This window comes from Pezoporus occidentalis, unplaced genomic scaffold, assembly GCF_034315485.1.
Source record: "Pezoporus occidentalis ecotype Australia unplaced genomic scaffold, CSIRO_AGI_Poc_V1 ctg130, whole genome shotgun sequence".
Lineage (NCBI taxonomy): Eukaryota > Metazoa > Chordata > Aves > Psittaciformes > Psittacidae > Pezoporus > Pezoporus occidentalis.
Genome location: NW_026913104.1, coordinates 1,775,221 through 1,792,241, shown reverse-complemented (window position 1 = coordinate 1,792,241; position 17,021 = coordinate 1,775,221). Strand labels below are relative to the sequence as shown.

Genomic DNA, 17,021 nt, shown 5'->3' with positions numbered 1-17,021 from the left:
GATTATTTTACCCTTGAACTTCCTCTCTGGTATCTCTGAAAAGGATGAACTGAAAATGTATCTCAATCTCTACTGCTTTTTCTGTGAGGATAAAATAGCAGAAAAGCATTAAATGTGCCAGCAGCTCTCCAAAAGATTCGTTCTTTTTTGTCTACGGATTATGTAGACAGTGTCCTTAAAGATTTTAAAGGAGAAGTTAACACCTGTTTAACTGTTTAACATCTCTGTCACAAAGATTCACCCCTTTCTCTGCAATACTACAGCAAACACTGGGAAGACTAGGTAATTAATTCTGGGGATTAACTTCACCCTCAGGAAAAATCTTATAAATCCTTTCAAATCATCTTACCAGAATGTGAAATCTACAAAGTGTTTTACAATAATCACTCACCTTTCAGATGAAAAGTACTGTATATGTTTGTTGCTTTTGTATTGACCTTTGGTCTTGTATGTACATTTAACACATTCATCCTTGTTCCTTTACCACCACATTTCCACCTCTAGCATCTTTTTCACATGGTTTAATAGTTTACAGAAAGGTTAAGTAATGCATAAATTAAAACTGAGGAGAAGGAAAATACAGCTTGGTGATTACCAGAATCATGATTTTCATAACGTTAGGCTACTGTGTGTTGTCAAATCTAAATGTAAGGTAGGAATTTTGGGGGGAGAAGGAAGAGTGTGGAAAACCATCTCTAAAGCTAGAGAGGGAAGCTTACTAATCTGTTCTTCGGCACGTTCTCTGTATTTCATGGCTCTTTAGCATCTCAGAGTGGGAATTTTACAGCAGCTTCATAAAAGCTGTAAAAATTGTTATTTAATGCTCTATATAAATTAATAGCAGAGCCTTTGCAGTAGCCTCTTTCATTTCATTTGATATTAAACTGTTTATGGTTATCTTTTAATTTTCTCTATACTCTGCTGTAGGCTTTTGTATTAATGTTAAATTGTAAAAATACTAAAAGCTATCATCAGATGAAAAGGGTTTTGCAGCTGTTGTAGTGAGAAGATGCAGTTCTGGTATAAGTTCTTATTTAGGGCATTTTGATACCTGAAGAAAGCTAAAGAAACAGTTTGGGATGGAGATGATGTCTGGACTTTAAAACAAAGTGACCCAAGTATAATAACTAATAACAAAGACATTGAGTTGGCGGTGATGTCTCAGAATTTTTGAGAACTAATAGGGCATTTAGGTACTTTGTTGAGGTTTAATATAGCCGGTTCATCAGCACTGCCATTCATAGTGTATATTTACTTTTCTCATTTCTGATAAACTTGCATTTATTTCTAGCACCTACTGACAGTCATAGCACCTGCAATTTATGACTGACATACAACTGTATTTACCAGGACAATGGCTTCAGTAAATACCGTGTCTAAGGGCTGCAAGTCACATGGACCCCCTTACTATGAGTAACTGAACTAAAGGGAACTTTTGTGCTACTTTTCACCTATGTATTCTTTCCCCACCTTCTGATCTGCCACTCTTCACACTAGTTTCACCACCACATTCTATCCCTTCTAATTTCTCTTCCTCCACATCGGTGTTCTGCACCGTAGCTTGTCACGTTCAGCCTGGCTAGATTTCAGAACTCCTCAGGTCTCAACTGCACTGGAGCAGGGCCGTATTCAGAAGTTCCTTTCATGGATGTCTTTAGCACTGCAGGGATGCAGGTTCCCTGCCTCCCTGAACACTGCAGTGCAAGCATGACACAAGCTCACAAAAACACTACTTCAAAGGCATCTCAGGAGACTCATTAACTAAAGAAAGGTTAAAGACATGGACTATTCCATTACAGGGAATTTCAATGCACAGGTTCTCCAACGACAAAAAGCATTCATAACTGTTAGTTACTAGATTCCATCAGCTGCTGCAGTCTCTTTCCTTCCCTTAGGTTTTTTTGTGCTCTACCTCTGTATTACAGAAAGTTAATTACAGGTGGTCTATATGTAAATGATCACATTAACTGGCAGTGATTTATATGGTCTGATTCTTTTGTGTATGTTTGTCAAGCTGTCTCAGGTTGATACAATTCTTGTGCCCAGCTTTGGTGATAAAGTAGCTGGAGGACAGTTGTGACTGCTAGAAACTTCTGTAGTGATTTGTGCTGGGTCATTTGTTTTATTTGTCTATGTAAAGGAGACAGATGATGAATTCCACAGAACGGTTTATCTGTGATTTTGGAGTTACCTGGTGCTGTGTAGGTCCCTGAGAACAGTCTCTTCCAGTGGTTCATATTCCTCATGGTTCATTTATCAATCTGTGGAAGAACAAAGGGGAGCCAGGATCACAACTCTGAGAGCTAGAATTACACTCTAATTTGAATTAATGAAGCAATTGAAAAACAACACAGTAACTGATGAATTCTTTTGATAGAAAGCTCTGGAGCGTCAGTGTTTGCATTGGGCCGCAGCACTATGCACAGGGCTGTCCTTTGCTGATCACTCCAAGCAGCTATAAAGTTCATGTAGATATGCCTGGCCATTCCAGGCTCTTCCTAACTTCCAGTGGACCTCTTGATTCATTCTAATGCTTCTAAGGTTTTTCTTGAAGCTTTTACTGTTTAAAACGATTTTTTTTAGTCAAATACAGAATAAAAAGAAGTCTTCCTAAACCTGTCAGCTGATGAGACTACCACCTTTTATGCTTAAACAAGAGGAGGCTGGACTGAAATAGTTTTGTGTTAATACTGTTTTATAAGGAAGAGAATAGATAGAATTCAAAGGATCTTTCTTTTCACTCTTAGTAAGAGGACAAGAAAGAGAAGATGCATAAAGATGTTGAGGTGAGAGCTTCGATAGACTGTTACTTTCTAGAAGATACTAGGTAGTTCAGAGCAAAAGCCTCTAACTTAAATTTTAGCATGTATAACATAAAAGAAGGTATTAATCAAATAAAGTGTCCACTGAGAAGGCAGCACATAAGGAATGCCCTACCAGACAGTCTCCATCAGGTTTGACATCAGATTTGTTTTTAGCACTAGCAAGGTAAACCTTCTTTGTTTTGAAATTATTCCCTGTAGACAGCTGGAATTGTTCCTGTATCCTTTTGGTTTTTTTTAGAAGGGATCATATGGACTGGATTTCAGTTATCGGTCACTGTTGTTCTATGCTGTCATCAAATAAAACTCACTCATTGTCTGCACAGTGAAGCTTCTGTGCACTTGGGAAAATTAAATCCAGCTTTGAACTGCGGATGGGACAGTGAGCTTCCCTATGCTTCCAGCCCCACAAAACTGCCAGATTAAAATGACTTTATAGATGTCTGCAGAAATCATGCCATCTTGATGGTAAAGCTACTGTGTTTGAACCAGATCAGGTAGGAGAGACTGTTATTTTGAAGTAGGTTGTAGTGCTGGTTTGTCTTGCTGGTGGACAGTAAAATATGCATTGACGTCAGAACTGGCTGATCAGCATTCAGTTCATGAAGTGGGTCAGGTTTGTTTCTAACACACTCGTACCTTTCCTTTATCAGTAACCTCTCTCCTGATAATGTCCTTTGCTCACTTTACTATTATGACAAAAGATCCCTAAGGCTCTATGAAGCCAGGCAGATTGAATTCTGTTGGTAATTTTAGAAGAATGGATTAATTACAGCTCTGAAGCTAGTATCCCTTCTAAAGGATTTTTAGAGGTACAAATTGGAGACTACCTCACATTGCTAGATGTACAGCAAAAGTTGTAGTAGCTCTGGCAGGGAGCTTCCATTTCTCAAATTGCAAACGGGTCTGAAATCTTAGTCTCTTTCCATTTTTAACAGGAAAGCAGATTCCATTTAAATGATGTATGTTCAAAAAATTATACCTTCTAAAATTAAGATTATTCTAAAGGGGGTAATGAGATTGAGAAAGAAAATACCACAAATGTTGAGAGCCAATATTTGCAGATTGCACAAACACAGAGTTTATTCAACTGAACACAATGCTGCAAATGGTCGTATTTTTTTAATGTGCAGATTCAGGCAAATGTTAAGATGATCACTGCATTATATAATCTCAGTCCTCTGGTAATGAGTCCAATTTCGGGCCTTTCAGAATTCTGTGGCTGGAGTATGGTTTTTTTGAGGGCTGGCACATTTTTCCCTTAAACATCAGTAATGGTCTTAAAATCTGTTTCTCCGGAATGAGAAATCTTAACAGTGTTCTTAGGTTGAAAACAATTACCTTTGATCTAGAGTGATTACGGTAGATCACCAATTGCAAAGTAGAAACAAGGTGAAAGGGGGGAGAGAATGGGAGACTGGTGATTGTTTTGTGCTTAATTGAATCCTGGCCATTCTAACACTCCAAAAAGTGGGACAACTAAATTGACAGTGTGATAATTAAAGATTGAGGAAGCCCAATGGACCAAGCATCCTGTATCCTACCTAAATCCTGAACTTTTTCTTTGAAATGGTTTTTGTGGGTGTTATGAATTCTTGAGTTCTTAAAAAGTGATTTAATGTGCTTTGAAGGTTAAATTGTGGAAACCGTAATGGAAACAATAAAAGGTAACCGTAATAATTTATGTACCCTAACAAATAATGCTGATCTCCCAACACAGATAATTATTCCAACAATAGAATATACTTTGTTTTCTGAAGGTGAGAGCAGGTTGCTGAAATGTGCAACACTGTTTTTAAGTCCTATGTGACATGAAAAAGTCCAGTATCAATTAGGAGGTATCTGGCTCTTCCTGTGCTTTGTATCGTCAATGCATGCTATTTTTTTCCGCAGAAGTTCATAACTGAAAGATCCTGGTGTTCCTTACCCATATAAAAGGGAAGAAATTAATGTTGTAGAATTGCAGATTAAAGGCAGAATAAAGGAATTGTTTTCCAAGTTTATAAGATACATACTCCTAGACAAGGCACACAGACTCATGAGGAATTCTGTACTGATCCACCTAGCAATGACAGGAAGAGTATACCATTTTCTGCAGTGTATCCCCTTCGTGCTTGTCCCTACCCCAAAACCCCAGCAGCTGATATTGTTGTATTAGTGCTTATGCAGAGTGCATCCTTGGCTGCTGCTTCTAGTATCAATGTAGAGGCCTTTCATTTGTGGATTTGCCTAATAAAACTTGATCATCTATGGTGTCACAAGACCATCAGATGCAAGCCAATTGCTGTTCCAGTCAAGCATTGTCTCAACAGTGTAAGTTCTGTAATTCTATTGCTCAGATAGGGAACAGCCTTGCAGGGATGATGCCATTCAGTTCCAAAATGTCTTTGCTCTTGAGCTACTTTTGGTAACCATAATTAAAACTACTATGTGTTAGGAAATTAAGCCTGTAAAGATAATACTAAAAAACACACAAACAAAAAAAAAAACATAAATCCTAATTGTGGCATAAACCTGAACTTTCTACTACATTCATCAGTCATGCTTCAAGACTGTTCTGTCTTTTGCTGTTCAGATTTGTTCACATTTCTTTGTGAAGTGGTTTCCATGTGTTCATGCTCACCAAATCACTAACTTTACTCTGGATAGTTTCACTTTCTTAGGAATTGACATCTTGTGAACTTCCAAGCAGGTCATGCTTTCTATAGCTGTGCTTACAAATATATGTACATGGACTTGTGAATCTGAGACAAAGATTTATGTGGGTGGCATCTGAGTAGAAGCTGCTGTTCACAGATATTGATATTTATCTGCAGTACTAAGAGGATGTTGAAAATCTGACAAATTTAAACTAAATGAGAGATCAGATTTAATGATACCTACACAGATGGCAAAATGCTTCTGAGAGAAGTAGTTGCTTCATGTCTCCTGAAGTATTGTCAGGGTTGCCAACCCAATTACATGTGAAGAAAAACCTCAAAGAGAACAAAAAATCCCTCACAACAAGTCCAGCTGTGATAGGAAAAAGGCAGGTGACATACAGTGATTGGGGGAGTTTTTGGTAGAAGATTTTGTTCTTTCCCCACTCTGTTACTACAGCTGAAGGAGGTTGGAAATGAAAGGATGGCACGAATGTGTTTTCTATGTTGACTTAAAATCTGAGCTGACCTTGGCCATTTGCACCTCCAGAGTATGGTGACATGCCAGGATGCCATTGCGTAACTGTTAATGCAACTGTTGGGTATTGTGTGCTTGGAGAGCATGACTCTGTTATGGTTGTCATGTTTCTGACCTTCACATAGTCTTTCTGGCATTGGCGCCTTCTTACACATAGGCAAATGAGGTTCCTCTTTATGAATGAACTCAAAAGTTCATTGCTCCGAGATGAGGTATCTGATTTTCTGACTTTGAGCTAATACAGAGACCTTGGGCTTATGTTGGACATTTAACTTGTTGAGCGTGCCATGTGTACCAGATATCAGTGTTGCACTAAATTAACGTGCCTCTGAGGTATTCAGTGCTTGATAGTACTAAATCAACGGCCTGATTACTGTTTATCAACACTATCGACTTTCACGATTCCTTGAGTCACACCAGCCTGCAGTACTACTCTGCAGGAGCCTGGTTAGCTACAAGGGCAAAATCATGATTATCTTAAGAAGAAACTCTCTCCTTGACAACTTCTTCGTTGCTTTAGTATTACAAGCAGTTGTCACAGAGAACATACAGGGTGGCCTTCACTACAAGTGGAATAGAGGTCTAAGCAGTACAAGGTGGTAATGCTGGGAGCAACAGGGAGAAATGCTGGTTTCATAGAATTCCATGAGAAAACACCAGACTTCAGCAGAGCGATTGTTTTGATTTATGGTATGAACAGGTGAATCCAAACACTGCTGCAAAGGCTTTATTCAAAGGCTGATGAATAAGAGCCTTGTGTATAAATACTGAGGATTGTCATGGAAGGAGTGTATTCAGAATGGGTATCCTGCAGTGGATGCCTGCAGGAAGAGTAAAGAATGCTGAAGAAAATGATGTATGAACCAAGCAAAGGGAGCAAGAATGATGACAGGATGTACGAGGCACTGGAGAATATGGGCACTAGGGAGTGGTAACAGCCACCTGAAACTCTCTGCATGTTGAAAATAGCTGGTTTCAGTTCAGTCATTAAGCGAGCTTCCTCAACATTAATGTTGTTTGCTGTATTGTTCTGTGGGAGGTGGAAAGGGCAACCTGGGGGAGCAGCAACAAGGGAAGTTAAAAAAAAGACTATCTGACTTTGTCTCTATGCAATAGTGGCTGTCATTTTGCTTTTCACTATTGGATTATTGCAAATGGTGACTAATACCAAAGTCCTATGGGACCCATGTCTGGTCCCACATTAAGCCATAAAAAGAAACATTTAAAAGAACTGCTTAGTTGTGGGATGGTAAATTTCAGTTGTATATTGAAAGGGCTGAGACTATTCCAGTAGCAGAGTTTCCTTCCTAGCAAAAGGCTTTGTTTTCCATTCTTGTTGCTTTTGGCAGAGTTCCTTTCTCCCATCTCCAACATTGATGCTTTTGTTGTCAGAATTTGTTGTGTATTCAAGGCTAGAGAGCACCTAACAAAAACTCTGGATATCTCCAATTGAGTACTGAATCTCAGATATCTCTTGGCAAGTAAATAAGCTCATATGTATGCATGATTGTCAATTTGAGTTTTAGTGATAGCAGTTTATAAACTTGGATTTAGCAAACTGGTAGAAGTTTCCTCAAAACTCCTCCAGGTTGTGAAGTTCTGCAGAGTGTTTTATGAATTACACAGCTGTCATGAAAATAGCAGTATGGGACATTCAGCATCCCAATAAATATTTCCAGGGGGAGTACAGGTAAAAGAAATTGTGATGGAGCCTTTCATGAATGAAAGTGGGCTTTAAGGCCTAGTGCATGTCATTATTCCTTGTCATGTAGCAGGAGTTTGGAATGACTTTCCCTTTAATTTCTCAACAGATTTTGGCTTTGGAAATTTCTATAAGAGTGGTGAGCCTCTGACAACATGGTGTGGAAGCCCGCCGTATGCAGCCCCAGAAGTCTTTGAAGGACAGCAATACGAGGGACCCCAGCTGGATATCTGGGTATCATTATTCTTTTTTTAACCAAATTCACATAAACTTTTAGGAAACTGGAACAAAGGAATCATTCCTGATATTTCTTAAGCTGCAGACGAGCAGTTCCCTTCAGCTTTATTTCTTGGGTGTCATAAAATGCCTCTTAACATAGAATGGAAATGAAGTTACCTTTCCAGGTGTCTATTAAATGTACACTGTAGGTATACGTTAGGCCACTAGATGAAAAGCTGTAACTCCTCCAAAAGGTCTCCTGACTGAAGGCATGAACTTCACTTTTTTCAGTGCTCTTAGTATCTTCTGTGCTAAGTGGGAATTGAATTTGTAAGCTTGTAAGTTCTTCATGAGGTTAAAAGGATTCTGAGTCACTGAAACACAGGAGAGAGAACAACCGCTTTGCTCTTTGAGTGGGAAACAAGCATATTTGTGTCACAAACATTTCTACTGAGGCAACTGCATGGTTTTGAATCAGTGTGTCTCCATGCATACTGCTCTAATGGAAGAGGACAGAGAGCACAACCCACATCCTTATGAAATGGAAAGGGACTGAAATGAACTGAAGAAGTGCTGTGCACCTTTCGTGCATTCTCAGAGACTGGCTTTCATTCCTAATCTGGTTTTGTTTGGGATTGATTTTTTTTTTTTTTGTTCAGGTGGACGGCGGGGAGGTTGTTGGTTTTAGTATTCTGGTACTTGCAATGATAGGTTCATATCCAAAAGCAACCAGAGACAGTTGAATTTGGCAGTCCCTGCTCTGGCATCAGGTTTGCAGTGATAATATTGCACGCAGCATTACAACACAGGCACTGAGATTTTGACCAGAGCCTGTTACACAAACATGGAAAGTCACCTTTCAGCTGCTAATCAGATTTAAATTAATCTGATTGTATTAACAGTATAAATAAGAACCGTGCTTTTAGGTACATATGATGGTGTGTAGGCATGAATCATATGCACACACATATATATGCAGCTAGATTTAAAAAATGCTACGGTCTTTCTGAACCTTTAGTAACTGGTAAATAAGCATACAGCAGACCTCAGCTATGCTGTTTCAAGTAGCACAGGCACTGTTTGAATCACAAGTGAATCTCTGATGTTCTTTTAAATATATAACATTCTCAACCGTTAACAGAATCTGCCTGCCCATGAAGGGAAGCACATGTCTGTTTAGCATAAAAATAATAGTCTACTTATCTTCTGAGATGACTTAAGGATTCTTTATCTCTTTACAACATGCAATCACAGAGTAAGTCTGCTGAAGGTACGAAGCTTGCAGGAAGAATGCAACAATCCACAACGCAGTTTTTGGCAGGTTAAGGAAGGAAGAAAAATGACTTTTTAAATTTTTTTTTCATTTTAAAACTTCTCTGTATTTACGAAGTTTTAAGTGACCACTTTCTTTTTTCCCCTTGAGAAATCCAGTGCTGTGGCTATCTTATGCCACCTGATTGGCACGAGGGTCTGGTGCGGTTGTTTCATCTAGTGTACTGTATTTTTCTGGCATATACTTTAAGCCTATTTCCACTTGCAGTGCCAATTAACTTGCATACTTTCAAAAGTTAGTCTGGCAGTTGGAGGAGAGCTCTTGCCCAGATTGTCTCCTTTGGCTCATATTAAATAATCCCTCATGCTCAGCCCTGCACACTGCAGTGCAGAATTACTGTGCTCTCCTGAAGCTGACTGTTCAGTTACCTGTGGGGCTTGCCCAGGCTTTTGCAAGCTGGTAAATGTAAAAGGTTACAGTTTCTTATTTCAAGAAGCTCCTGTCTGAGGTTTGGTTTTGTTTGAGCAACACTGAGGTTAATAAAAAGTACCTCTCATTCTCACCTGAAGTTGGGACTCACTTTTCAGGTATCATTCAGTCATCTGAGTGGAGCTTCCTGCTAGCAGCCAGAGTCTCTAACCCATTACACTTCAGCTTACCTGCTTATCAGCACAAGGTACTGCAAGACCAGCCATTTGGGTTAGCTGGGTGTTCTTAATATTTAGGGAACCTTTGGAAATCCAACTCCTTTTTGTAGACTACAGTTGGATTTTTTTCTGTGACAGGATTTGGCTAGCCAACCTCAAACTTAACTTGTAGCTTGAAAAATGAAAGTCATATTCTCTTTCTTACAGAGCATGGGTGTAGTTCTTTATGTTTTGGTCTGTGGAGCGTTACCTTTTGATGGACCAACACTCCCCATACTGAGGCAGCGAGTTCTTGAAGGAAGGTTCAGGATCCCTTACTTTATGTCAGAAGGTAACAATGCTCTTGGTGTGGTAAATCTTGAGTAAATTCTAGAATAATCTCTGTTGCAATACAGCAAAAGATGGTGCATCTGCACGCTAGATTATGGTATGGCAGACTGTTCCTGTTCAAAAGAAACACAAATAAGCCTAGGTGAGCCTTTGCAGTTAGCCTGCTAGTAGGCAAATCAACACATATTTCCCTGCTCAAGGTTTGGAGATTGCAGTGTGGCTGTACCCACAGGCAGAGAGAGTTTAAATGGAAGCTGGAGGAAATCTCATCCTACTGTGAACAGAAATACAGGGATGTGGGGGAAAGGCAGATCTGTGTGTAGCCATTAGCTTTTGTCCTACAATGCCATAGACATTTCAATGTGGAAAGACAATATGCTGAGAGTAGGATTGCTGTAAAACCTCAGTTGTGTATTGGGTGTTTCCTGCTTTTTGACAGTGTCTGCTAAACAAAAGCAAAACGTGCACAACCAGTTCATATGCCAGGATCTCACTGTCATGTATCTGGCACTTTATATTTGACAGATCTCTCCCTCATTTAGTTGCCCTATCTATGGAGTTTCACTTTCTCTCATGCCTGTTCAGATAAGAACAAGTGGGGGCATTTTTCACCACTTTGATGGTGTCCTTCAGCTTCCCTGTATTAAAGGGTCTCTAAACCAAATTACTTCAAAACAATCTCCCTGAATCAGATCCTCTTTTGATATGCTACTTCTGTGCTTTTCTTCAAAGTGAATTAAAAATATGTTTCTTCAGCCCTGTTGTTAAGGGTTCTGTAGTATAAAACATTACGGTCTTCCCTATTTTCCTTCTGGTGGCATGTACTCCTGCATACCACCTTGGAAAACAACCACTGCTGTGTAGCTATAGTGCATTTGGTTGCTTTTAGCAATGCCGTTATGGAATCAAGGCAACCCTTCAGCATCCTAGGCACATTTGTGGCCAGTGCTGAACTGTATTGTGTTTCTGTGACTTTGCTGACATGGGTATGCAAGCTAGATCCAGGTATCTTTGTATGAGTTGCAGTCATTGCTGTGCCTGCAGTGTAGATCAGCTGTTTCACAGGCTGTCTGCGTTCCCCTTGCTGATCACATGGTGATGCAGGGAGTGGGGAAGGGTGTGAAAACAGGAGAGAGAAACAGGAATAAATAGCCAGAAATCTCTCTGTAAACTACTTGTTATAACTACCTGAATGGACTGACTTGTAACTACTGTACTGTAGCAGTATCACTGTCAGCTAGAAATGCATGGCAGATTGATAAACTCCCTTAAAGGAACTTCCATTGACCTCCTATCACATACAAACTGCATGTTCATCTGTCATGCCCTCATCTTCCAAAAAAACAACTGAGATCTGAAGAAAAATGTATGGTTTTAGTGCTGCCCAGCATGTGGTAGCAGAAAGCAGCAATGGTTTGGTGTGTTTAGAATTATTCTGGCACCTAAAGCTACTGATTGTACTTTGGTCCTAGAATTAAAACAGATAAGCCTGAAGATCCACCAGCTATTATTCACAGCCACAGGGACATTATTTTTACCTTTGCTTTTGTAACCACTAGGGTGGAATTAAATAACTTCAGACAAACCCTAGTTTTGCCAATCCCTTGTTTTATAAGCCTGGACAAGCTAGGTCAGACTGCTGGAGAAGGATGCTAAGTAGTCCCCACCACGCTTCACAGAGATTATTTGAAGCTTTATTGGTTTATGGTAGCTCTGTACTAAGAACAGCACAAGCAGCTTCAAAGAGGCATAAAATATTACCATTACTGTCATGTGGAAGCTGTGTAGGAGAAATGGCACTGTTAGCCATATCATGCATTTAAAGAAGTTGGGGTTTTGTCCTTCTTAATGTGACTTTTAACCTTGTTTTGAGAGGCTGTTTTAAGGAAATGTGTTTAGCAGAGAAGTCAGGCAGAAGTAAGGCAGTTTCCTCTTGTCATGCTGTTCTGGGAGCACGTTGGTAATTTTCTTTTTTTCCTAACAGAGTGTGAACATCTGATTAGAAGAATGTTGGTCCTAGACCCATCCAAACGGTTAACTATTGCTCAGATTAAGGAGCATAAGTGGATGCTTATAGAAGTTCCTGCACAAAGACCTATTCTTTATCCACCAGGAGAGGAGAACGAGCCTTCCGTTGGAGAGTATAATGAACAGGTCTTACGGCTAATGCACAGCCTTGGAATAGACCAACAGAAAACTGTTGAGGTAAAGTAGACTCAAACAGATACTTGTCCCTAGGTGGAAGGTTTCCTGGTTTGTTTTTGTCACTAGAATTTAGTACTTGAGTTGCTTGCAACATTCTTTGTTTCAACAGTTGGTGGTAAGGGGGGGGGGGGGGTGAAACGGGACAAAATGCCAAAACCGGAGCTATATTTTACTTGGTGAGACCCTAGTAAGGGCAAACATTTTAAACATGCTGTGCTGCTGCCCTTCTGTCCTACTGCTGCCTGTGCCAGCAAGCTAATCAGAAAGAGGAGAGACATCCCTCCAGAAAGCTTACTAAAAAATAATCCCTAGCAGAGAGGAGGCTTCTGTGTTATGCAAACATTGTGCAGTGGGCCCACAGACAACTTCACCTGTGTACCTTATGCTGGCTTGCCACTAAATGATGGTTGATGCTTTTCTTTGACATGGCACTCTGGTTTGAAACAACTTTCTCAGTTGAGAAGATTTGCTCACCCCACTGCCTCTTAAATAGCCTCTGTTCATCACACACCCCCCTGCAATTCTGTCTTCTGCCTGGTCTCATAGAATATAAATGATAATACATTTGGCTGTACTCACACTTTTGTGCTTCTCTTTTTCAGTCTCTGCAGAACAAGAGTTATAACCACTTTGCTGCTATTTATTACTTGTTAGTGGAAAGACTCAAATCCCATCGGAGTAGCTTCCCTGTGGAACAGAGAGTTGATGCTCGTCAGCGTCGGCCAAGCACAATTGCTGAACAGACAGTAGCCAAGGTAAGGTCTCATTACTAGCAGAGATGGGTTTAAGGCTGTGCAAGACACCCTTCTTTTTCAAAAGGGTGTTTCTACATAGATTCACTTGGAATCCATTGCTGTTTTCTGGTTTCTATAGTATGCAGACTCACAGTATGGTTTTGTAAAGACTTTTTTGGATCTACCTCCTGTCAGAGCTGTTTGATGACAAATCATCATCAGTTGTTTGGCATGCCTCCTACAGCTGCTGCTGCAGCCTCCTCCCCACCCTGGGGTGGGGCAGGGAGCAGAAAGGAGGTCTGAGAGAACTGATGAACTTTTAAATGAGAAATGGAACTTAACTGTATTTTTAAGTCCAGAATCAAACTATGGGTTTAGCTTTTTGGGTATCCACTTGGTTTAACCTTAATTCCCAGGTTCAGTACTTGTGCTTGTGCTTCTAATTGGAACACTTCCATTTCTGAGAATTTTGAGCCTATTGCTGGGCAGTCATGGGTTAAAATGTTAGAGAAATACCATTTCTGGAGACTGTACAACACTTAGAGTATCTTCAGTGTGATTGACAAACAAGCTGTTGAATTTATGGAGAGCTGTGCTAGCATGGGGGCTAAAAGCATGCAGGCTCTACTTTGTGTCATAAACATAGTCACTCTAAAGGGACCCGTTGAAAATACAATTACTTTCTCCCCTGCTGTTCTCTAGATGCACTGACTCCCATGAAATGAAGTGTGGCAAAGAATAAGAGGCATCCAAAAGAAAATATTTCAAACAACCTATCAGGTTAAGATGCCAATTCACTGTAATATCTTAAGTACCTGATTAAAATATCATTATCATGAGAGTCTTAATGGCTCAAGTCTCAGATCTGTTCCTAAATGATGTACTTTCTCTTAAGGTTTGCACCACTTTTTCTCCTGTGACCCAGCAACACTCCAATTTCATGGGAGGCTTCACAGCATGGCTGCAAAACCTCTATGTGCATAGAGCCAAGGCGATGACTCATGTATTTTAAGACTTAAGGATGTTACATTTATTTTATCCAGAGCAATTCTGGGTGCTCCTTACATCTGGTACCAGCCCTCGTATTGCAGAAGACTGTCTATTTAGTATCCTCGCTGATTACACTGCCGGATTGAGCACAGGCTCCAGAGCTATTCAGTCTACTTTTCCCCTTCAGAAAGAAAGGTCATATACAGTTTATCATGTCTTACTCCAATAATTCTCAGATTATTTTTTTTCACATGTTCTTTTGTTTCATTAAGATACACAGAAAAATACAGCTTTTGATTTCTATTAATACATAGCTGGAAACATGAAAGACTTGGCCTAAGATGACTCAGATTTATTGTGGTCTCTAGTAAGCAGTCTTTCAAGTTCACAGCCTGCTAGGTACTCTATTACTGCTGTATAGAACAAGTGCCCAGATCATTGCCAGGAGAAATCACAACCATGCTGCTCCTTTTCACTTGAGATGGCAAGACACTATTTGGTTTTGGGTTCTGGTGAAACGAAAGCCAAATCGCTTCAGCTGTGAAAACACAGGTCCAGGAATAAAATGGCTGACAAAGATAAAAACCAGCTATTTTCTTAGATAGTAGTTCTAAGGATAGATTATTAATCATAAGGTTCATTAAAAGCAGGTGGAGACACATAAACAAGGAGGAAGAAAAACAACCTCCTAGAAGGTAGTTTCTTACTGTACTAAATTCCTGTATTTTATAGCCATATTACCACATTTTCCTTAGGACTGCAAGCAATCTTGCAGTTATCCTAACAAGATAATTTGCTTTCACACATGGTGGCACCACAGGCTCCTGTATAAGGCTACTTATTTCCTTTTGGACAGACAAGTTGCATGCATGCTGCACTTCAGGAAATTAAGGTTAAAAAACAGTGAAAGCCACTGTTTTCCTAACTGTGCAATGCTTGCCTTCCCTGAGGCACATCTCTCCCTTCAACAGTGCTCCCTCTTTTAAAGTATCTTCTTTCAGATCCAGTCTGCTCCATTCTTTCTCATACTTTTTCCTACAGGCATGTTAGAATAGTCACCGAAACTAGGTAATATTAACAGATTGTGTACTGAGTATAAGAAGCATTTCTAGTATTTCAGAAGTTGGAGGGCACCAGAGGATCCATAACACTGTCTTTACTACTCATAAGTGCTCAGCTTCAATAAGTAGCTCGCTTAATGACGTTTGGGGTTTGGCATTTGTGTGTTTTGCAGGGGGTGGTGCTTTTTCTAAAGTCTAAAGACTAAGAAGGTAATTCATCAAGAACATGGAAATAAGCCTTATACTTCTTCTTTGGAAACGGTCTACTTACTGTATATTTTTAATTTGTGACCTTGTATGCTGTTTTCTACCTAAAATCGTTCTGGTTTTGGATTTCTTAAAATCATTTCCAGGCACAAGCTGTGGTACCCTCTGTTAACTTGCATTCACAAAATGCAAGGTTGTTGCAGTCTCCAGGCCTTCCCTCAGCTTCAGGAGCAGAAGCCTTTTCATTCCCTCCATCCAGCTGCCAGGGAGACACAGCATTTATGGAGGAAGAAAGAGTTGAGACACCAAAGGTACAGCTTAAAATCACCCTAGTGTTTTGTCAGAAATCATTGAGACTAAAAAAGATTGTTGCCCTTTAAATTACTGCCCAGTAAAAGCACAGGTAGTAGTAGTAGCTGTAGCTTTTCAGTAATTGATGGAAGATCAGTTCCTTCTGACAGAGTTCAGAGTTCATCATCCTAGAACAAAGCACTGCAGAATCAGGGCCAGAGGATTTGCTAATCCAAGCTAATGGCACTTAATTGACCTTAGTATACCTCGAGTATCTTGACGGTTGTGGGCAGCTGAACTGGAGAACCCTGCTGCTTCTCTCTTTTCAGTAGCCTTTTCCTCAAAGACCCAATGTTCTCAATCTGCTCAAGGCACTTTCAAGCACTGGCTGTCCACAAAACTCTTGCTGGTTAATTCCTGGGTAAACTCTCAGGGTAGACAGCAAGTCAAATACAAAGACCTTTCATATCTGCATACTTGACCGTACTAAACACATTTCTTGTACTAGCTGGACAGAACACACTGTGCTGGTTTGCCTAAATTAAAATACTCTCTTAGTGTCAGAGTCCTAAGTATTCCAAGATTCTTTTCCTATTTCTCTCTTGCATATAACTTTCAACAGCTGTGACTTTTTCTGATCATTAACCTGCCTATTGTATTCTTTGCTTACATTGCAATGTTACCACACTGTCATTTGCAAAAGAAGAATCAACCTAGTGGTTGGGTTTTATTTCTTCTCATGGATTTTTAAGGGCCCTGAAGATTCCTCATATACAGCTTCTAATACAAATGGTTCACTGCTGGTTATCTATACTAAATTATCCAAAAGTTCAGACAGATGAGAACAGGAAGGCATAATGGAACCTTAAGTGGAAGCTTCCATTGCTAATTAAAGCAATTAAAATACCATGCACTTAAAATTCCATATCTCTGCCAATTCCATAATAAGCCAGCCAAAAGTGATACAGTTTTATTAATTTTTATGCTGAATAGTAAATAGCCAGCAGGACCTTCTGACTGTCAAACTATTAAAACTGCAGCATTTCAAATAGGCTGTAGGAGTTCTCAGCTAGGCCATTTCTGTAACTAGAAGCGCCTGTAAAACCTTCACTGGAGACCAAGTAAAATAGCAGCTCCATCTAATGGGTTTTGTTTCCTGTAATCAGACTGGAAGACTTTGTGTAGGCTTTCCACACCTCCACAGTTAACAGACTTAACTGAACTCTAATAGGATATGACGGCTTCACAGCCCTACAATGTGGGTTACAGCTCAAGTCTCTGAAGCAAGCTGTAGTCTGATCCATTTTGCCATTCAACTCTGAATACTCTGCAGGGTAGCTAAGACTAAGTGTAATACATGGGA

The 17,021-nt window shown here is 39.9% G+C and overlaps 2 protein-coding genes across 3 annotated transcripts in view; one reads left to right on the top strand and one right to left on the bottom strand.

Moving 5' to 3' along the window:
• The window catches only part of SIK2 (salt inducible kinase 2), a 45,851-nt gene that overhangs the window by 19,514 nt on the left and 9,316 nt on the right, over positions 1 to 17,021 (top strand). Inside the window, exons 5-9 of the mRNA XM_062608663.1 lie at positions 7,811 to 7,935; positions 10,048 to 10,171; positions 12,155 to 12,375; positions 12,978 to 13,130; positions 15,514 to 15,678. Of these exons, the coding sequence (XP_062464647.1) occupies positions 7,811 to 7,935; positions 10,048 to 10,171; positions 12,155 to 12,375; positions 12,978 to 13,130; positions 15,514 to 15,678 (788 nt within the window). The remainder of the gene's footprint in view (positions 1 to 7,810; positions 7,936 to 10,047; positions 10,172 to 12,154; positions 12,376 to 12,977; positions 13,131 to 15,513; positions 15,679 to 17,021) is intronic.
• ALG9 (ALG9 alpha-1,2-mannosyltransferase) overlaps positions 2,192 to 17,021 on the bottom strand; it is a 72,795-nt gene continuing 57,965 nt past the window's right edge. For both annotated transcript variants that reach the window (XR_009962827.1, XR_009962826.1), the window contains 2 exons: positions 10,091 to 10,283; positions 2,192 to 2,261 (listed from right to left, as the gene is read on the bottom strand). The gene's annotated coding sequence lies outside the window, so the exon portion shown is untranslated. The remainder of the gene's footprint in view (positions 2,262 to 10,090; positions 10,284 to 17,021) is intronic.